Source organism: Ovis aries, chromosome 3, assembly GCF_016772045.2.
Source record: "Ovis aries strain OAR_USU_Benz2616 breed Rambouillet chromosome 3, ARS-UI_Ramb_v3.0, whole genome shotgun sequence".
Taxonomy (NCBI): domain Eukaryota; kingdom Metazoa; phylum Chordata; class Mammalia; order Artiodactyla; family Bovidae; genus Ovis; species Ovis aries.
The window spans coordinates 157,896,283-157,919,498 of NC_056056.1; the positions used below are offsets into that span (position 1 = coordinate 157,896,283).

At 39.2% G+C, this 23,216-nt stretch overlaps 2 protein-coding genes across 3 annotated transcripts in view; one reads left to right on the forward strand and one right to left on the reverse strand.

Moving 5' to 3' along the window:
• Nucleotides 1-23,216, forward strand: part of TAFA2 (TAFA chemokine like family member 2) — a 569,177-nt gene that overhangs the window by 411,362 nt on the left and 134,599 nt on the right. The gene's annotated exons all lie outside the window — the stretch shown is intronic.
• LOC114114007 (PRELI domain-containing protein 1, mitochondrial-like) lies at nucleotides 8,962-10,007 on the reverse strand. Its single transcript, XM_042246981.2, has one exon. The coding sequence runs from the start codon at nucleotides 9,987-9,989 to the stop codon at nucleotides 9,336-9,338; it is 654 nt and encodes a 217-aa protein (XP_042102915.1). The 5' UTR covers nucleotides 9,990-10,007; the 3' UTR covers nucleotides 8,962-9,335.

Sequence of the window (23,216 nt, forward strand, 5' to 3'; positions counted from 1 at the left end):
AAATATACTGTATTCATAGATTTTCTCCTTTCTTATTATATTGTGAGCATTTCTTCATCTTTCCTGTGAAAATATTTATTTAAACATATTATATAATTGGATGGTAGAGCTGTTTATTTTTCCTCTAGTAAAAATAAAGCTGCAATAAACATTTATATGTGCAATTGCTTTTCCCCATATCTATTTATTAGGCAATGGAGTACTAGTTCAAATGGCTTAAATTTTAAAACTGATATTTTTAACTATAAAAATAACATGTTCATTTTAGAATATTTGGACAGTATAAAAGAAGCACTGATAAAATTAAAATGATATAATATATGTAATAATATATTCACAAAGTGAAAGTGAAAGTCACTCAGTCTTGTTCGACTCTTTGCAACTCTAGGGACTATATACAGTCCATGGAATTCTCCAGGCCAGAATACTGGAGTGGGTAGCTGTTCCTGCTCCAGGGGATTTTCCAAACCCAGGGATCAAACACAGGTATTCCCCTTTGCAGGCAGATTCTTTACCAGCTGGAGCCACCAGGGAAGCCCAAGAATACTGGAGTGGGTAGCCTATCCGTTCTCCAGTGGTCTTCCCACCCAGGAATCAAACCTGCATTGCAGGCAGATTGATTTATTAACATGATGCATGTTAAAATGTGTGCATTTTGATATTATTGAAAAATTGCAAACATCCCTATTCATGTTCCCATCAGCAAAGAGCTTACACACTGTTGTCAACACTTGGCCAGACCAATTTGGAGTCCTTGAGATTTATCATTCTAATTTTTGTCAATTTCATCTTGTTTTAATTTGCAATTTTTAGTTATCAAAGATCAAATTTTATTGGTTTATTGATTGTTGATATTTTTATTAATTATGTTTTCATGTAGTTTATCCACTGTTTTTATTAGGTGATGCTGTTTTATGAGAGCTCTTTATAAAGGATTAGCACTTTGAGTTGTTACCAGTAGTTTACATTTTGCCTGATTAGTGCATTTGCATATAATATGCAGGAGCACAGCTTCAGAACTCCAGACAATGTGTTTTCAACCACGTTTGTTCTTTTACTAGCTATGGGTAATTTTTCTTTTTTGTTTGTGGTGGAGTGATGGTGGGTGTGGAGTACCTGAATCCTTTTAACATGCTGCTGCTGCTAAGTCACTTCAGTCGTGTCCAACTCTGCGATCTCATAGATGGTAGCCCACCAGGCTCCGCCGTCCCTGGGATTCTTCAGGCAAGAACACTGGAGTGGGTTGCCATTTCCTTCTCCAATGCATGAAAATGAAAAGTGAAAGTGAAGTCACTGAGTTGTGTCCAACTCTCAGCGACCCCATGGACTGCAGCCCACCAGGCTCCTCCATCTATGGGATTTTCCGGGCAAGAGTACTGGAGTGGGGTGCCATTGCTTTCTCCGCCTTTTAACATAGTTTCTTTTAATTTAGGACTTCCCTGATGGTTCAGATGGTATTTGAGGATCTGCCTGCAATGCAGGAGACCTGGGTTCAATCCCTGGGTCACCTTAAATTAAAAAAAAAAATATTGCCAATATATATCTAGGCTTTGTCCTTTTAATTATTTAGTGAATCTTTTCAAGCTTAGACTTAAGTTTTCAAAGATAATCTTACTTTCACTTTGTATTTAAGTAGTGCTCCTATCTCTCTGCCCAGTTTCACTTTTCTCCTCCTAACTCAATTTTTGGATTTCCTATTGTTTGGCTGTTTGACCTCCTGAATTTGTCTTCTAATATTTTTCGTGCTCTTTTGCTCTTTTTGAAGGAGAAGGGTTGGGTGATTTCTTCACCTTTATTGCCCAAACTTGCGCAAAATCTTATATCTTCTTTTATACTTTTAATTTTTTTGCATGCTATTTTTTGTTTTCTGAATGTTCTCATGCCCATGCCTTGTACCACCTGCTCCCAGCTCCCTGCTCCATTTATGAGTATTTCTTCTTGCAAAGTCTCTTTTTTCTCTTAGATTTTTCCCTTTGCTCTTTTAGTTTCTGTCTTCCATGATAGAAGCTTTCCTCAGATAGCTGATAATCCCAAACTGCTCTGGAAGTTCTGAGTCAGTTAGTGGAGCTTGTGGACTTTGAGATTCAAAGCAAGATGATGTGCATACTGTCACTTCAGTCATGTCCTACTCTTTGTGACCCTTTGGACTATAGCCTGCCAAGCTCCTCTGTCCATGGGATTCTTCAGGCAAGAACACTGGAGTGGGTTCCATGCCCTCCTCCAGAGGATCCTCTCAATCCAGGGGTTGAACCTGCATCCCTTACTTCTCCTGCATTGGCAAGTGGGTTCTTTACCACTGGTGCTATCTTGAAAGCCCAAGATGATGTGACAGGGCTTTTACTGGAGAACTTCTAGTGTTAGTCTATTTGAGTTTTCTTTTGGATCGGCCAGATTCCTTCAAGAAGAATCCTTTAATCTCTTGTCTGAGATTGTGAGAATTGACAGGTGAAAGCAGATAGGGTGAGGAAGAAGAAGTGAAGTCGCTCAGTTGTGTTCAACTCTTTGTGACCCCATGGACTGTAGCCTACCAGGCTCCTCCCTCCATGGGACTCTCCAGGCAAGAGTACTGGAGTGGGTTGTCATTTTCCTTCTCCAGGGGATCTTCCCAACCCAGGGATTGAACCCGGGTCTCCCGCATTCCAGGCAGATGCTTTAACCTCTAAGCCATCAGGGAAGCCCAAAGGTGAGGAGGTACATCTCATATCAGCATTCTGTAGTTCATTCAGTATGGTGCCTACAACCTCTGCTGTGTCTTGTGTTGCCCAGTCCAGACAGAACACCTTTGTCTTTCTCCCCCTCAAATAAATCTTCAAGCTTTTGCCTGGTTGGCAGGTAAGACAGCTACCTAGTGACATAGAATGATCAAGAGTAATTAAAGATTTAATTGCTTCTCAGACAGCTTTTATCAATGCTTCTAATTATAGCCCTCAATGCTTTATCCTTTCCAGACCTACCTGAAGCTTCCTGTCTCTAATTCTTTTGATGCTTTTCCACTTCTAGGTTTCTTGAGTTTGATGTCGGTTCTAAAATTTTGTTGTTGTTGCCTCCTACTTAAATATATTATTTCCACCCACCATCTTAAATCAGAACACTAATAATGTTTTAAATTTTGCCATTTTCTTTTTAGTTTTCTTATACTCTTATTTATTTTGTTCAGTTCAGTTCAGTTCAGCTGCTCAGTTGTGTCCAACTCTTTGCGGCTGACTCTGTGTGCCAGGCCTCCCTGTCCATCACCAACTCCTGAAGTTCACCCAAACTCATGTGCATTGAGTCAGTGATGCCATCCAGCCATCTCATCCTCTGTTGTCCCCTTCTCCTCCTGCTCCCAATCCCTCCCAGCATCAGGGTCTTTTCCAATGAGTCAACTCTTCACATGAGGTGGCCAAAATATTGGAGTTTCAGCCTCAGCATCAGTCCTTCCAATGAATATTCAGGACTGGTTTCCTTTAGGATGGACTGGTTGGATCTCCTTGCAGTCCAAGGGACTCTCAAGAGTCTTCTCCACTATCACAGTTTGAAAGCATCAATTAGGCTCTATTTTATTTCCATGTGTCTCTTTCCTGGTTCCAAAATTTTCCTCCACATTCGGTTGTAGCTTTCTTCATCTTTACTTTGATCAAGTTCCATCTTTCCTGAAGGATATGGATATACAAATTAAGAATTCTATAAATTTTATTTTTAGATCTTGTAATTTTCTTAATAGCTAAGTTTGTTTATTTTTAATTGAAGGATAATTGCTTTATAATATTGTGTTGGTTTCTGCCAGACATCAACATGAATCAGCCATAGTATACCCGTGTCCCCTCTCTCTCGAACCTCCCTCCCACCTCCCTCCCCACCTTACCCCTCTAGGTTGTTACAGAGGCCCAGTTTAAGTTCCCTGGGTCACACAGCAATGTATGTTTTAAATGCTGCTGTCACACAGCTTGTAGAATACTATTGTCTTTGTCATCTCTGAACTATTGTAATTCCTTTCTCATTACAAGTTTCCAAACTCTGGTCAGTTCTCCACTCAGTGGGTAAAGTGAGTTTTATTTCTAAAAATAAATGTTGCTGGTTTTAGCTCTCCCTCGTTTGTCTCTTCCCTTCTTTTTCCTCTAACTCAACGTGATCCAGACATATTCTCTTTTGCACTTTCTTGAAGGCCCTGTGCTCTTTTTTGCCACATTTTCCTCTCTGTGCTTTTCACATTTTTGTTGCTTTACTTGTCTAGCTAACTACAAGCCTTCATTGATGTCCAGTATCTCCCCCAGAAAGCTTTCCTTACCTTTCTAGTTTCTCTGTGATTTGGTCACATGGCCCCTTGTTTCCTTTACATCTCTTGTTATAATTGTACTCAATGAATTATTTGTGTGATTTTTTTTTGTTAATGCTTTATGAGCATTAACATAGTGCTTCAAAAGCTCTATGAAGATGGATTCAAGTATTCAGGCATCACCTGTTCCTAAGAGTATGTAGCATAAATGAAATTATAATAGGGTCTTTTCTTTAAAAGATTTCATGTTTCAAAACACTGAACAGAAGCTATAAAAGGGTTTGAGAAATTAATGGTGATAGCAAGTATGCTTAGTCTTTTCTTCCTGTTTTAATGGTGGTGGGTGTAGTATTCCAGAATTAATTATTGACTTTCAAAAATACAGTTTAAAAATGACATGTAAGAAGTCTTTCCCTCTATATTTCCTCTATTTTAAGAGACTGGATTTTGCTTTCATTTTATGATGTGCTTGGAGCTATTGTTTGTCAGTTGCTAAGTCATTTCTGACTCTTTGTGACCCCATGGACAGCGGCGTGCCAGGCTTCTCTATCTTTCACTGTCTCCTGGAGTTTGTGCAAATTCATGTCCGTTGAGTTGATGATGCCGTATAACCATCTCATCCTTTGTCACCCCTTTCTCCTTTTGCCTTCAATTGTTCCCAGCATTGGGGTCTTTTCCAACGAGTTTATTCTCATCAGGTCACCAAATTATTGGAGTTTTAGCTCTAGCATCCATCCTTCCATTGAATATTCAGTGTTGGAGGCATACTACCTTTATACTTACAGGTATAGAATTAGGGAAATTCTGACTATTTAAATTTAAAACAGATGAAGTAATCCTACATATTATTTCTAGTATGCTTTCATATTTATTATTTATTTGGGCTATGAAAGGAAAAATTTTTTACTGTAGCTTCTTTCCCTGCTTTCAGGAATTTTTTGTTTTTGTAATAAACTCAAAGCAAGTCTGCTAAGAGAAGAGTGAATCTTACTATTTTAGGTGGATATAGTTTTCTGGTGTTGGTGGTTTTGATACTCACTGAATGAAGTTATATCATTATTGCATAGTTATGTGCTTTAAAAAAAGATGAAAATTATGAAACATTTGTTATCTTTTGACTGTGAACCATTCATTAATTTAAAAATGTTCAGTTATTTCCAGGTGTATATGCTAGACACTGCAGTTATCAACAAGCATTTCATAACTCACTTTGGGGAATTTCTATAATGTATTCTTATGACTGATTGTAATCTCCTAGCAACAATTAAAGGATATCAAAGGAGTTTTGATTTTTTTTAACTTACTGCAGAATATGGTAATTCTTATTTACCTAGAACAGTGTTTTTCAACTCTTTTTCTACTTTTGCTCTCTAAGGAGATTTTTAGATTGTTTTTTTCTAATTGATTCTCACCCCTTGAAATTTTGTATATATTTATGTGCTGTATATGTATCTGTGATTTTTGTAGATAAAGAAGGTAAGAGTGTTCCATAGTTTTTTCATGGTTCCCATGAAGCAATTTTCACACCCCTGTGGGATGATATTACTCTTGTTGCAAGTGCATGACCCAGAGTTAATCAATTTTCATTACTATGATTTCTGTTTCATAGTAATATTCTTTTCCTCTCATTAATCATTGTAAAAATTCCTAGTAGCATTTGATATAAGGACTTGTAGAAGCTAATATAATCTACTAGATCAGTAATCTATACATTCATGAGTTCGTATGAAAAAATATTTGAAGAAAAAGTTCTCTATATCTTACAGTTTGGTTTATTTGTATTTTTTTTCACAGTATCATAGCAAATAGATGATGGCTTATTGAAGTACTTAAATTTTTTTTCAGTCACAATAGACTTCTGTGAATACCTTTCTTATCAAATTACCAAATCATACTGTTCTATAATTTTATAATAACACAAGTTAACAAGTCACTGGAAAATGTGTTTAATATCTTCTATAGTCTCTAATGGGCTTCCCCTGTGGCTCAGATGGTAAAGCATCTGCCTGCAATGCGGGAGACCTGGATTTGATCCCAGTGTGGGGAATTTCCCCTGGAGAAGGAAATAGCAAGCCACTCCAGTACTCTGGCCTGGAAAATTGCATGGACAGAGGAGCCAGGTAGGGTCCATGGGGTCGCAAAGAGTCGGACACGACTGAACAATTTCACTATAGTCTCTATTTTTTCATATTGTGAGTTCCATTTGTGTATCATTACTGTACTGGCTGGCTGTATAATAGGAAGTAATTTACTTACTAAATCAAGTCTGGTCATGATATTTGGATGTTAATAAAATAAAATCAACAGGACACAAGATTGGATATTAAATTACCAAACAAAATGACTACTTAGCTGATTACTCATGATGAACCTGTCTACTTCCCCAAATAAATTGTTTATAAGTTCACAGTGGATATGAGAGAAGACTGCATCTGTAGGATATGCAAACTGTAAAACTAATTTGCAATGGTGCCTAAGCTACTTTACAGAGTGGTGAAAAAAGGAGAAGATTTGGAGTCAGGAGAATTTAGGGTTTGAGCTGAATGCCCTTGGGTGAAATACATTAACCTTGAGATATTAGGGTATCTTAAAATAGGAGTGATAGGTGTTCATTTTCCTACACTGGATTGGTATAGAGGTAAAAAATGATAATGCATATGAAATTTCTTTTAAAGTGCCATAACTCATTATAGTTTCTAGTATATACAAAATTTTTAATTTTTATGGATAATGCTTTTATAAATATTGATAGTTTTGAAAGGGGTTTCTTGGGAAATAAACTAAAGTGTGAGTCATAAAGGAAACATTTTCTTGCTATTTTGAAATATGATATATATAATAATCAACCCCATACATGAAATTAAAATGTTTTTGCAAATGTGCATCTAAAGGAGTGTTTAGAGGAAACTGAGTGTTACCTGTTAGAAAAAAAAAAAAAAAGATCTATCTGCTTGATAATATATTGTAAAGTTATAACTAGTTCACTGGAAGGTTAATGCTGAGAAAATCAATAAGTTTTTTCCTGACTTGAAACATTAGAGCTATAAAAAGAAGTGAAAATCAGCTATAGATAAAAGTGACAGCCACACTAATAGAGGATTCAGGGAAAAAACATGTTAGCATGCCATTTTAATAAATTATTAGGCTATTTGTGTTTGTGTAGTAGCTATGGCCTACCTGTTATTTCCTAACTCTGCAAATGTCTTGCCTCCAAATAGATGTTACTTCAGTAACATCTTGTGTAACATCTTCAGTAACAAACTTGTGTTTGTTTCCTAACAAAGATATGCTATTCTAAAACTATGAAACACTGTAGCAAATACTCCTCTACTTGCTCATGCCTTGGGGACATTTGGGTCAAAGATAGATAAAGCACTTTCTTTCTTTGCAATATATATGTATTCTTAAAATTTATGTTAAATAAACTTTGTAAATGAATTCATTTAAAAAATGAAGAAATTTCAGTCTTTTTAGGTCAATTACGTTGACATAGGAATACATGTGTCCTAACATAGTTTTCTTAAACACTTTATATATTATAGTTTTTCAAAGTATTTATATGTATCAGATATTGAAGACAAGTTACTTTCAGAAATAATATCAAATTCCCATTGGTTTTTTTCTTTCCACTTAGTTTCCTGATAATGTATATATCATTCATTCATTCAACAAATATGTGTTGTACATTTATTACATGCCAGATACTATTTAGTCACCAAGAAACTATCAAAGTGAGTTAGATCATTGTGCTCTCAAGGAAGTCATCAACTAAAAGAAAAACACATTTATCTAAAGAAAATCTGAACACAATGAGTATTTAATAAAATCTTACCTATTCACAGACAAATAAAGACAAAGCATGTGCACGGGTATATAAACAGCAGAAGAAATGACAGAGACAAGTCCATCTGAGCGCTAAAGAGTAAAATTACTAGAAAACGCATAAATGTGCGTCAGCCTGAGAAGGTTGGTGAAAGCCGGAGACAGAGGATGTGTAATGAATGAGCGAAGGATTTGTAATGGGAGGAAACGTGTCAGGGCTGAGATGGGGCTCAGAGAAGGATGAGGAATCTGTGTGGGAAGTAAGAAGGAAGGTAGGCCTGCAGGCTATGATCACAATATGACTTACGTGATGAAATACCTCTGGGAGATAAAATTCAAGTCTTTAGTTTTTCTAGACTAGCAGCTTGGATTCTGAAATTGCAGAACTTTGACCATGGTAACTTAACAGCTGTGGAAATTTCTTTGTGTTTGCCTGAAGGAAATGAAACACCTTCTAAAATGTGACTGTCATTCTCAGAGCTGCCTTTGGCCAGGCAATCGTCTTAGGTTACATATCTCATTTAACCACAAATCAAGTTTTTAAGTGAAATAAGATTCAAGTTACATAAACAAAGATAGTAGCTCTAATCAAGTCAACTTGGATATCACAGAAAGATTTATAACCAGTTATCCTTAAGAGATTTCTGACTTGAATTTGTTTTGGACTTGTGATCTTATTTTATCAGAGTACAGAATTCTCACATAAGTCATAAACTTTTAAGAAATTGTATCATTAATGAAAATTCCTGGTAGAATTACTACCAAGAATATTACCTTGGTATAAGTACTAGAATGAATCCCATTCATCTTTCAGAGGTATTTCTGAACTTGAATCTAACCATTTAGAAAAAGCTATAGAAACCAAATATGTGTATATATATATATTTTTTGAATTCATCAAGTATTTATTGAGTGCCTGTTACACGCAAGATTTTGTTTCAGATGCTTGGGACACATCAGAGGATAAAACAACGGTCCCTGCCGTCATGGAGCTTACACTTCACCTGGATGCAGTGACCCTGGGCAAGTCACTGGGCCTCTGTCCTCAGCCACCCAATGCAGGAGTAAGGAGGCCCGGCTCAGACATGGGTAACTGGCTGGCTGTGCTGGAGATGCCAAACAGGGCACCTACCCTCAGCCCACCACCCAGACAGTCGAGAGGGCTAGAAGCTGGCTTTTAATAATAAAGTACAGGAGGAGGGGGCACAGGGACTGGAGCTGGTAGTCTGCTAGACTGCTGCTTCGGGGCCTGGGCTGGCTACACGAACTGCTGCTGCTGCTGCTTGGTGGCTGCCTTGCTGGCCAGGTCCTTGGCCTTCTCGGGAGCTGCCAGGGCCGTCTCCTTGGCCTTCTCCTTGACTTCCTTGGCTGTGTCAACAAGGGTTTTGGGAGGGGCCTCACCTTGCAGCTTGGCCAAGATGTATTCAAAATCCTTCACAGTCTTGGCCACTTTGCTTTTGAACCGCGCGAGAGCAAATTCCTGGACAGCTCTGGAGACGCCAAATAAGCTAGAGGAGACCCAGGCTTCCCGGCGGATTTCGGTCCAGCCGCTGTTATCAGAGATCACACGGTAAACGCATCGTTCCTCCACCACCGTCAGCCGGGCGCGGTTGATGTTCCAGGTGAAGGTGGTCATGGTCTGGTTTTGTGGGTCCACAATAGAATCCTCCAGGACGTACACTGAGTGAGCAACATTGGCAGGAAACAGTCGCTCAGCCCAGCGGGGCATCCTGTTCATCTTGGTCAGGAGTCGGCGGGACAGGAGCTTCTGGTCAGAGGTCACCTCTCGGTGCACTATGTCTTCCGTCAAGACATGCTTGCGATAGGGATTCGGGTACCGCTGCCAGAAGGCAGGGAACACTTGGCCCCAGGAACTCCGGAGCACGCTCTGGCCCAGGAAATACTTCACCATCGTCCCGGCCGGGGCGGGATCAGCGCCCAAGCAGCATCAGCGGTGCGGAGCCCGAAGGGCACGCGGAGGCCGGGCTGGAGCTTGACGCTCAGCCGCCAGGCCAGCAGCAGCTCAGTCGCTTCAGCGCCGCATCCAAATCAGCTGCCGCCGCCACCGCCGCCATGAGGAGCTGTATATTTTTTGATAAAAAGAAAAATTGAGAACAATTTCTTAACTTGGACAAAAATATGCTATAGAATATCAAGTGTCAAATAATTACACTATGTTAATAAGCATAGGAAAAACAGTCTATTCATCTAGTATATTAGACCTGCAATGACACTACCTGTGAAGATACTGTGGGATTTTGTATTAGTATTGATCAGTACTGGAATTGCCAGTTTTCAAGGTTGACTTTGTTGTTGCTTAGGTAAAGTTTCATTTTTCTAAGAGAATCTGGACTTTTAATCTGGACTCTGAATATATTTATTTCGAAGTATAGGTTGACATTACTTTTAATGTCCTCAAAGTGGAATAAAAACTTTTTTTAATACAATGAATTCTCTGGTTATTTGAACACTACCATTCTACTGTAGTGTTAGTGAAGGAATTATGATCTTAGGAAATGGGCTTCCCTGGTGGTTCAGGTGGTAGCAACTCTGTCTGCAATGCAGGAGACCTAGTTCTATCCCTGGGTTGGGAATATACCCAGAAAAAGGGAATGGCTACCTACTCCAGTATTCTTGCCTGGAGAATTCCACGACAGAGAATGGGGTTGAGAACGGACAGTCCATGGGGTTGCAAAGAGTCAGACACAACTGAGCAGCTAACAAACACTTTAACTTTTCCTGTTTCAAAATGGGTTTAGGCAACTTTATATCTATTTTATTAATAGGAACATCCTGGAATCTTTCCACAAGGTATGCTGGTATGTCGGATGTTGTATAGTTTTATAGAACCTTATTTTATGGATTGTTTATGTGAGTGCTAGCAGCAAAGTGCTTTATAGAGTTAGCAAATGATTGCTTGTGCCTCTGGACACACTGGGAAACTTCAGTAATAAGGTTGTATTTCCAAGTGCTGAGATACTCTCTTTGGAAAATTGGTAGTTTCTTCCCCAAAGGATACTCCGTTGAGGGGTTTTTTTTAAATTGAAGTACACTTGATTTACAATGTTGTGTTCATTTTAGGTGTATACCAGAGTGATTCAATTATGTGTGTGTATATTCTTTTTCAGATTCTTTTCTATCATGGGTTTTTACAAGACATTAAGTACAGTTCCCTATGCTATACAGTAAGTCCTTGTTGAGGGGATTTTTTTTTTTAATGTCTCATATGTGGCTTCTCTTATATCAAATTCTCACAGGGACAATTTCTGTGCTAAAGAGCCTATTCTTATTGATAAATCAAAGATGGATCATAGAGGCGCAATGCTTCATGATGTGATATTTCGAGGTCTCTATGTCAGTTGTCCTGACCCTATAAGGTGATGAGAAATGTGGGGCTTGGGATATTGGGAGCCAGAATCTGGGGGTGCCTAAGCTCTTGGGCATATTTGGAATCTCCATATGCTTTTTTGCCCCGCTAAGAGATAGTGTTACAGAGTAAGCAAGGGGACCTAGGTAAAATGTGTTAAGAATACTGTAAATAAAAACTTGAATATATTTACACTTTAGTAAGTCTCTCTGAATGGCCTGTGCCACAGTAAAGATACCCCTGTATTTTTGTCAGTGCTACAACTGCTGTGGACACGATTAGGCTGCCGCTATCTTAGGCGCCCAAGATTTACAATGTCAGCTCAGCCAGTTGCTTTCTCAGTTTATCATTTGACTTTTTTCTATTTATGAAATTTCCGTTTATTCTCTACTGTTTACCCAGGCACCACCAGCTACTACTTTAAGTAGACTACTTCATCATTCTTAATTCCTTTTGACTTACACACCATTTCTGTACTTGGTCCTAAGGTCAACATAATGGTAGCTTTCTTTGCATTTTAGATAGTCTATATGTAATATTTATATATACACTGTGTATCTTACTTCTAAGTTTGGTAATACTCCAGATAAAGTTGCTTTGTGGAGTGTTTTTAAGGCAGGAAACTATATATCACCTAGGTATGAGAAAACAAGTTATCCCTCATAGACAAGGATGATTTTCTATGAACTAATTCATAGATTCTCACATGGCTGATAATTGTTCATGAGTTGTGCTTTTTAGCCAGTTTGTTACTTCTCTATAACTGTGTTTTGTGATATTTTATTGAAGCACAGTGACTTCTTATTTTAGAAGAATAAAATTATTATTTCTCTTTACTTTCATTTCAAATTAGATCATAATGGAAATCTTTGGGCATAATGAGCTTTAAAACCTAGTTCTATAAAAATGATTCATTTTAACCTATATCAAAATGACTTTAGTCTCAGTAATATAAATTTTATATCCCAAAGAAATAACAATGGGTAGAAAATATGTAGAAAATGCTACTTTCTTTTGTCTTACTATAAAAATAAAGCAAACTTGTCCGTCTATTTTGACAAATGACTCCATATATATGATTCAGTTCTGAATATAGCAACACTGAAACACCACTTGACCAGATTTCAGTCTTACTAAAAATGCCTTGAAATATTTCTCAGAAAACCACTTAAATAAGAATCTTTTTCAAGCAGGAGATGCCTGCCACTCCATGTCATCCTGAAGTTCAAGACTGAAGTAATTCTTTATTGGCTGAAATGTAGAATTAATTTAAAGTGGAATTCTCATGAAGTCATGTGGCTTTTCTAGGGAAGAAATTATTCAATGAATAATGAGAAGGCACTGGTTTATAAAAACTCTGATCTTTTAAAGCATCACCTGCCCCTCATAATCTACATCACTACATAAATTATTAAGTGCCTCTAGAATCACTTCTTATTAGCCAAGTATGTATTATTTTTCCAGTATTATTATTAATGCTGAACATTTGCTCTTTCCATGTTAACCAATTAACTCAAAATTTCAGAAGTGAAAAATTCTTGGAGGTCATATACTGTAACCATTAATCAGAGCATGACTGTTCTGTCAGGTTGGGCAGAAAGTTCATTTCGCTTTCCCAACTGAAATTTTTGGCCAACTCAATGCAATACTCCTGACCAGTCTTCAGCTTTTTTAATGTACTGCCACAATCAGCAGTTTCATTTTTTGAAATATCAAATCATTTGAACTTGTTTCAAAATTTTTCTCATGTCTGTATATATTTTTATATTTGTTCATTTGTATTTATATGAATCTACTTCTGTAATTAGACGTAATAATATCTGCATAATTGCAACCAGTTGAAAACAGATAATAAGGCATCACATGACTATTCCTTCTGTGTAATGATCCTTTCGATATTTTCAGGCACGCATCTTTTAGTCCTCCTTTCCTTAGAATTAACATTAGCTAATTTCTCAATTCATCTTCAGAAACAGGCTTACCTTTATGATCCTTGGAGTTACTTCTGTATTTTACAAATTACTCTAATTCTAGACTATTTCAAGCAGAATAAAATGAGAAATACAGTTTTCTAAAGTCTTTATGTTGCTTTTTCTGCAATTCTGGATTTTCCTAAATAACAATTTCCCCAGTATCTAGAGTTCAACTGCTTCCTAATAACCCCCTCTAATCCATGGGGGATGCATTCTAAGACCCCAAGCAGATGCATGAAACCAAGGATAGTATGAAACTGTATGTATATATTTTGTCTTTTCCTATGCATACACACCTATGATGAAGTTCAATTTACACATGATGTACAGTAAGAGATTAAAATAATAACTAATGATAAAAGAAAACAATTATAGCAATATACTGTGATGAAAATTAATGTACAAATGTAATTCCTTTTCCATCTTATCCAAGCACTTATGTACTGTGGCCTTAACTTTTGCAGTTTGAGGTGTGATAGCAGAACTAGAGTGAATTTTTTTCCTCCTTCTGAATTTCACCAATGGAAGATTCATTCCTACCATAGATCTTAACAGCATAGGTACATAATTTTTTTTCTTGTTAAGTCAAGAACTTCCACCTTTTCATTTGTAGGAAGCACTCTACAGCTTCTCCTTGGGATCTCTGAATTGCAGCATCACTACTCTGATGCTTTGAAACTGTTATTAAGTAAAACAAAGATGATCTGAACACAAGTACTGTGATCCCCTGATAGCTGATCTGATAATGTTGATTTACATATACTGGACAAAGCAAAGATTTATATTTAGGCAGGTCTGAGCAGGACATTGTGAGATTTCATCATGCTACTGAGCATGACATGCAGTTTAGAATTTATGACTTATTTATGTCTGGAATATTCTACTTACTGATTTTGGAAATCAACAGAAAATGAAACCGTGGATAATGGGGAATTACTGTAACCCATCTGTGTTTTGGAAGAAGCACAAGCTGGAATCAAGATTGCTGGGAGAAATACCAATAACCTCAGATATGCAGACGACATGACCCTTATGGCAGAAAGCAAAAGTGAAACTGAAGTCGCTCAGTTGTGTATGACTCTTTGTGAAACCATGGACTGTAGCTTCTCAGGCTCCTCTGTCCATGGGATTTTCCAGACAAGAATACTGGAGTGGGTTGTCATTTCCTTCTCCAGGGGATCATCCCAACCCAGGAACTGAACTTAGGTCTCCCACATTGCAGGCAGACCCTACCATCTGAACCACAAGGGAATCTTGGCTTAAAACTGAACATTCAGAAAACTAAGATCATGGCATCCGGTCCAGTCACTTCATGGCAAATAGATGGGGAAACAGGGAAAGACTTTATTTTCTTGGGCTCAAAATCACTGCAGATGGTGACTGCAGCCATGAAATTAAAACACGCTTGCTTCTTGGAAGAAAAGCTATCACCAACCTAGACAGCATATTAAAAAGCAGAGACATTACTTTGCCAACAATGGTCCTTCTAGTCAAATCTATGGTTTTTCCAGTAGTCATGTATGGTTGTGAGAGTTAGACCATAAAGAAAGCTGAGTGTCGAAGAATTGATGCTTCTCAACTGTGCTGTTGGAGAAGACTTGAGAGTCCCTTGGACTGCAAGGAGATCCAACCTGTCTATCCTAAAGGAAATCATTCCTGAATATTCATTGGAAGGACTGATGTTGAAGCTGAAACTCCAATACTTGGCCACCTGATGTGAAGAACTGACTCACCAGAATAGACCCTGATGCTGGGAAAGATTGAAAGCAACAGAAGGGGCCAACAGAGAATGAGATGGTCTGATGGCATCACTGATTCAATGGACATGAGTTGAGTAAACTCTGGGAATTGGTGATGAACAGGGAAGCCTGGTCCATGGGGTTGCAAAGAGTCAGACACAACTGAGTGACTGAACTGAACTTTGTTTTAAGGAAATAATGATGTAGAGTAATTTAGCAAATAATTTATCTGACTTGGGGAGCTCAGACTTGTAGTTACAGATAGAAAAGATTTTTCTGAAATAACTTTTCGTATTGCCGTCTTCTTCCTTATGTGCTTTTAGTGAGGAAAGTTTGTTGGGAAATTTGTCCCTGGTCTCCTGTATGACCTAATAAACATACAGTAATACAAAGGCAGCAGGCCATTAGTGTCTCTCCATGTGGTGGTTAATCGTAACACTCCCCTGAATGTCTGGGAGATTCTTCCCACTGTAGACCTGCTCAGCTTCTCCGTGCACATGGCCACTCATCTACTCTCCAGTTTATTCAGCATCAGTTGCAGCCACATGATAAACCTGGGGCTACTGTAGTTCAAATATCAAGTGAAAATTCATCAAAGAGATGTCTTCAGTAACAGTGCTGCTGTGCTTAGTCGTTCAGTCTTGTCCAACTCTTTGCAACCCCATAGACTGCAGCCCGCCAGGCTCCTCTGTCCATGGGAATTCTCCAGGCAAGAATACTGGACTGGGTTGCCATGCCCTCCTCCAGGGAATCTTCCCAACCCAGGGATTGAGCCCGGGTCTCCTGCGTTGCAGGTGGATTCTTTACCATCTGAGGTTTAAATCTGACTTGTGCAGGGCATTTCAAAGAGAGAGAGCATCTGCTTCAGTGTTGTATAGCTATTTGGGTTTTCCTAATGTTCAGTTTGTGGCTGCTACTTTGTATTTTTCATTTTTGATGAAATTAAAACATCATAAAATATTTGGGGCTCCTCATGCTTTGAGGGTTTTGAAAAAATGAGTCACATCTGACTTTTTCTATCCTAGAATATGTGTTTTCGTTTGATTTATTGAAAGTATTGCATTGAGTACACTTGGCCTTGACATAAGAATTCTTTAAATGGGCTCATTATAAAAGTCTCACAGACCTGAATAAACTCAGGTTCTTAACTTGGCTTCTTATTCTTCATACACATTTATGTAATCCATTGTTTGGAGGTTGAAGATGTCAGGCATTTCAGAGGATTTGTACCTGACATTTTCAAGAACAAAAGAGTTCAACTTAAAAAAAATCAGGAACACGCTATGTTGAAATTGCATCTGCCTTTGAATACAGACTCTTGGTTGCCGTTGATATTGAGTATTTGCTGCTGCTGCTAAGTTGCTTCAGTCGTGGCCGACTCTGTGCAACCCCATAGACGGCAGCCCACCAGGCTCCCCTGTCCCTGGGATTCTCCAGGCAAGAACACTGGAGTAGGTTGCCATTTCCTTCTCCAATGCATGAAAGTGAAAAGTGAAAGTGAAGTCGCTCAGTTGTGTCTGACTCTTCGCGACCCCATGGACTGCAGCCTACCAGGCTCCTCCATCCATGGGATTTTCCAGGCAAGAGTACTGGAGTGGAGTGCCATCGCGTTTGACCCCCCTCAAAATAAAGAGCAAGTTCCTCCATGTGGGAGAAGCTCTTTGGTTGAATGAATCAGATGGTGTTTTTTTTCTCTACTATATATCTTTTGTCCCTGTGTGCTTTTGTAGGTGGCTGAGGAAATTCATAATCTAGTGTTAAGTATAATTATTTTCAATACACCTTTAAATCATGAGCTAAAACAGAAACAAAACTTACCTATGAAGACTGTGCTGTTAAAACCCCCTGGTCCTTTTCGTAAATCTTAAGCTTTATCTGGCATTGACCAGTGTTTTAGTTGAGGGTAAGAAACTGAAATATTACTTGGTTTATCTGGGCTCTTATTTGTCCATTACCTCCCTTGACCAATTTGGATACCCCATTATCAGCTGGCTTTTCACAGTGGTAAAGAATCCGCCTGCCAATTCAGGAGATGCAAGAGACGTGGGTTTGATCCCTGAGTCAAGAGATCCCCTAGGGAAGGACATGGTGACCCACTCCAATATTCTTGTCTGGTGAATCCCATGGGCATACACACAATCAGTCAGCTTTTAAACGTTTACTTTTTGAATTAGCCCCAGCCTTAAGAAGTATGCTGACTTGAGAAAGGTTCTTCTAAAATACCTTTCTTTTGGGAAGAAAAGTCCTATGTTGATTATTTAAATTTAGAATAAAGGGAGAGAACTTTTGTTATAATCTAGTGCAACTCTTTTGCTAGGTCTATTCTCGCTGTGCTTGGACACCATCTGTGATGGTGGACCACACAGTTCTCATGGACCACATTTATACTGTGTCTCACCAAAAGTTGGACACGAATGAACGACTAAGCACAGCACAGCACCTTCTAGTACAAGCAGTCTGTGGCCTGACTAGCTCAGGCTGACCCTTGCTCCAGCTGGAGGCATGGATATGCTTAGGGCCCTGGGAGGATTAGGCACTCCATCAGTCTGTTGAATTAAATTGAAGATGCTTTGTGCCATTATAAGACTCTTTCTGTAAGTGGGATCTTGACTCTCCTGCTGATGGTTGACCTTACTTAGCCTTGATTTCCAGCACCTCTATAATTATTGGCCTCTGGCCGCTGACCTTGGCCTTACTTTAACTCTAAATTTGCCTCATGCCTGCTGTTCCTGGTCTCTGAAGTGTCTATCTGTGTAACACCATCCTCACTGTTCCAGTCTCAGAAGAGAAACTGAATTAAAACTGGTTTAGACAGTACAGTCTATGGAGTTGCAGAGTTGGACATGACTGAGCAACTAACACTTTCAGAAAAGAAACAGATTGTTTTCCTTTGTTCCTTTACTAGGCAGTTGGTCAGGAAAATAGTAGCTTTTTTGTTTAGCTGGAGATCTAGATTATTTCAAAGAATAAAAGACCTTTAATGAAAGAAAAAAGCCAAAAACGTTTCTGATGTATAATAACTACTGAAGACAACAAGCTATGTTGGGAGTTACCTTAGAAACATAGATAATTCACTGGCAGCTGGTATCAAATTGTTTTGCTCTCTACCTGAGATTTTTCAGTAGGCTTATTTGTTCTTTCATCTCTCAACCAGTGTCTTTAGTAAGTCTTCTAGTTACAGAATCTGTGTAGCTTACTGTCTGTTCTCTGGTTGAAAGGTATATGTTGGGGTTCTCTTGTAGCTCACTTGGGAAAGAATCTCCCTGCAATGCAGGAGACCTGGGTTCGATTCCTGGGTTGGGAAGATCCCCTGGAGAAGGAAATGGCAACCCACTCCAGTATTCTTGCCTGGAAAATCTCATGGACAGAGGAGCCTGGCAGGCTACAGTCCATGGAATCACAAGAGTTGGACATGACTTAGTGACTAAACTACCACTAGTTACAGAATCTGTGCAGCTTGCTGTCTGTTCTCTGGGTGAAGGGTGTATGTTGCAGACTAACATGTCTATAAAATTAAAGAAATGTTTGTCAAGGAACAAAAACGGAGGTGAATGTTCCATGTATCCAGCCTTACGACCAAAGTAAATTTAAGAGGTTTTAAAATATGTAAGGTTGATTCCTTGTGTCAGTCAAACTGACTGGTTGTGAAACATGCCAAATAACATTATCCCTGATTTATCACACTGTCAATATACAGGCACAGTGGAATGCAGAACTCGGGCACTTCAGGTACATACATAAAAATAGACTGGAAGCATATTAAGTCAGAATTAACCTAAAAATGCCACTGCTTCCTACTTCACAGTACTCCAAGTCACAGCTCTGCTTTGTTAGCTGGACTGCTGCTACATTAGGGCTTCCCAAGTGGTACTAAGTGGTGAAAAAAAAAAAAAAAAACACACCACCTGCCAATGCAGAAGATGCAAGAGATGCAGGTTTGCTCCCTGGGTTGGGAAGATCCCCTGGAATAGGAAATGTAACCCACTCCAGTATTCTTGCCTGGAAAATTCCGTGGACAAAGGAGCCTGGCAGGCTACAGTCCATGGGGAGACGAAGAGTCAGACATGACTGAGCATGGGCGCACACACACTGCGGCCTCATTGCTTTCAGTTTGAGTTCCTGCCCCTGGGGTAAGGACAGCAAGGACTTACCCCTTCACCATTCTGTTGGCTAGCCTTGCTCCTCCTCGGTTTTCTGCCTCAGATTTCCTGAGAACCTGAGCCCCACGGACATTCCATTCACTCTTAGAGCTCTGCTGCTGCTGTCGCTTCAGTCGTATCCGACTCTGTGCGACCCCATGGATGGCAGCCCTAGATCTTCATATTTTAGGTTCCTTCCACCTGCAATCTTTACCCCATTATCTACTTCAACTTTGCTTTGCTTAGTCCTTGTCATTCTTCTGATACTGATTCTACTCCTGCTTTTATCTTCTCAGGTGGCTATTAAGACATATTTCCCCTAGAAAGTGTTACCTGATCCCCTAGTCTGGGTTAGATTGTCGTTGTTCAGTTGTATCTGACTCTTTGTGACCCCATGGATTGCAGCACACCAGACTTCCCTGTCCTTCACTATCTCCTGGAATTTGCTCAAACTCATGTCCATTGAGTCAGTGATGCCATCCAGCCATTTCATCCTCTGTCACCCCCTTCTCATCCTGCCCTCAATCTTTCCCAACATCAGGGTCTTTTCCAATGAGTTGGCTTTTCCCATTAGGAGGTCAAAGTATTGGAGTTTCAGCTTCAGCATCAGTCCTTCCAATGGATATTCAGATTTGGTTTCCCTTAGGATTGACTGACTTGATCTCCTTGCAGTTCAAAGAACTCTCAAAAGTCTTCTCCAGCATCACAGTTTGAAAACATCATTCTTTGGCACCCAGACTTTCTTATGATTCAACTCTCACATCAGATAGTCACTTCATTGTTTTACATGATCATATGTTTATTGGTATCTTAGGATTGATTGTTATCTATTCATCTTCACATCTTTCTGTCCTATGGCCCCCGTTAGTAAGTTTCTAGAATTCAACAGATGGCCTGCTTCAGTGTTCCCAAGGCGTAGGCAAATTTTAACACCTGATAGAACAAGCCTGAATGAAATCTCCACTTTTGGCTACTTCATGTATAATAGCTTTGCTCATGGCATCCAGTCCCATCACTCCATGGGAAATAGATGGGGAAACAGTGGAAACAGTGTCAGACTTTATTTTGGGGGGCTCCAAAATCACTGTAGATAGTGATTGCAGCCATGAAATTAAAAGACGCTTACTCCTTGGAAGGAAAGTTATGACCAACCTAGACAGTATATTCAAAAGCAGAGACGTTACTTTGCTGACTAAGGTCTGTCTAGTCAAGGCTATGATTTTTCCAGTGGTCATGTATGGATGTGAGAGTTGGACTGTGAAGAAGGCTGAGCACCAAAGAATTGATGCTTTTGAAGTGTGGTGTTGGAGAAGACTCTTGAGAGTCCCTTGGGCTGCAAGGAGATCCAACCAGTCCATTCTGAAGGAGATCAACCCTGGGATTTCTTTGGAAGGAATGATGTTCAAGCTGAAACTCCAGTACTTTGGCCACCTCATGTGAAGAGCTGACTCATTGGAAAAGACTCTGATGCTGGGAGGGATCGGGGGCAGGAGGAGAAGGGGATGACTGAGGATGAGATGGCTGGATGGCATCACTGACTCGATGCACATGAGTCTGAGTGAACTCTGGGAGTTGGTGATGGACAGGGAGGCCTGGCGTGCTGCAATTCATGGAGTCGCAAAGAGTTGGACATGACTGAGTGACTGAACTGAACTGAACTGATCACCTTGCTTACTGCAAGGCAGGGTTTCTCAACCCTGACACTGTTGACACTTGAAGATGGGTAATTCTTTGTTGTGGGCAGCCTGTCCTCTGCACTGCAGGATTTTAGCAGCATCGCTGATCTCAACCTATTTGATACAAGCAGTTCCCCTGACAACCAAAAATGTATCCAGACATTGCTGAATGTCCCTGGGTAGTGGGAGCTGGGGTTTTCCCCAGTTGAGAATCATAGCTTAAGGTTATTAATCACAATCTTTACAAATGTTTTATTGCTTCAAAATTATTGAAAAATTGTACTTTAAATTTCTTTTTAACCATTAAAAAAATTGAAGTACAGATAATTTATAGTGTTGTGTTAGCTTCAGATGTACAGCAAAGTGTTATGTATATATACATATATATATGTACATATATAAATGTTCTCTGGGAAGTCAAACTCTCATCCTTCCATACTTATCCTTCCCCTTACTGTCCTGCTGCACTTCTGCAGCACCTGGCATATAATAGGTGCTCAAAACTGTTTGCTGAATGTATTTAAAACTACCTAGGAGGAACATGTTTTTAAGTCATTGAATTGCCTTTTGTGTTTGTTTGTTTCATTTTCTGCTTCAGGAGGAACAGTATGAATATTTCTCATAGGCTATATCCCAGACTCTGTAGGTGGTCCATAAGGCTCCCCAGGATTCCACCTCTTCCTACCTTGTCTCAGCTCAGACGATTTCTCTCTTCATCCCGAAGAATTCTTTCAAGGTGTCAACTTTTTGTCTGCTCTGAGCCTTGGTGTCTGTTGTCTTCTCTGTCTGGAATACACTTTCTCCCATTTTACCTGCTTTTGTAACTTAGCATGCTTTGGGTTGAAATGAAAAAAAAAATCATATTCTACAAGCTTTGGCAAACGTGGAATTTATTGGAAGCACGCTGCAGCATCTCCCATAGCTGTATGAAAGGCAGGAGTGATCCAGGTCTTGGTGACAACTGCCTCAAGAAACTTAAAAATATTGCTTGGATTCCCTTTTGTCTCTGCCTCTCATGTCCCTAAATCTCTCATATAGCCTTTATTTTCTTTTCCTACAATGTCTTCCCTCCCAATGCAAAGAACAGCCACAGTGAAGTGCTGGTTCTACCTCCTGTGCTGACTCTTCTATGACTGGAGAGGCACTGATTCTCCTTTCTTAGGGTTAGTCCCCAGAATTGCCTCACCTTGGATCAAATGTCCATGCCTACTTTAATCAGCTCAGGCTGTGAGCTAAGCCTGTGTAAAACAGATGTGGCAGTATAGAGTTCTTTGTGAATTTTGTGAGCCACTCAACCAACTCCAAAGTTGTCTACTCTACTGGCTAATTATTTCCATTACTTCAGTGCTCCTCTCTGAGAGTAGTTCCTCAAAGAACCCTAATTACAAGCTCTTGTAGCACTTTGCACTTCTTCATAACACTTATTAAAATTGTAATTACTTTTTTATTGGTATAATTTGTTTGCCATTGCTCTTCCCCACTAGAATGCAAGTTTCAGGAATGCTGCAACCACATCTGTTTGTTCTGTGTTATTTTCGGCAATTAGTGCAGAATCTTGCTAAGAGTACTATCTGATTAGTAGTTATTGAATGTAGGAACGCATACCTGGATTCAGTCACAAAATTTCTAAATGAGCCGATCAGACATAACAGTGATGATTATTAGAGATGAAGTGTTCACAGATTCCAAATTAGTTTCATTTAAAAGACTATGAGTGGATTTCATGTAGTTACTGGATTTCATGTAGTTAGTGGATTTCATGTGATACTTTCTTTCATCCTGTCTAAACCAAGAATATGACTCATATTTAAATACTGAATGGTTTATATATCAGAATGGTTATATATCAGAAGTGCTTTGCAATTTATGTAACTGTCAGGTAGCCAACAATGGGTTAAACCTTATGATATGAAGAAAGAACAATGTCAGTTTTTATCCTTGTGAGGAGAGATGTTAAAGAATGAAGAAGAAATCACATAGGGGAATAACATGTGTGCCACATAATCTTCAAGGCAAATTGGAAGTGGTCAGACAAGAGATGACAAGAGTGAACATCGACATTCTAGGAATCAGTGAACTCAGATGGACTCGAATGGGTGAATTTAACTCAGATGACCATTATATCTACTAGTGTGGGCAGAAATCCCTTAGAAGAAATGGAGTAGCCATCATAGTCAACAAAAAAGTCTGAAATGCAGTACTTGGATACAATCTCAAAAATGACAGAATGATCTTGTTCGTTTCC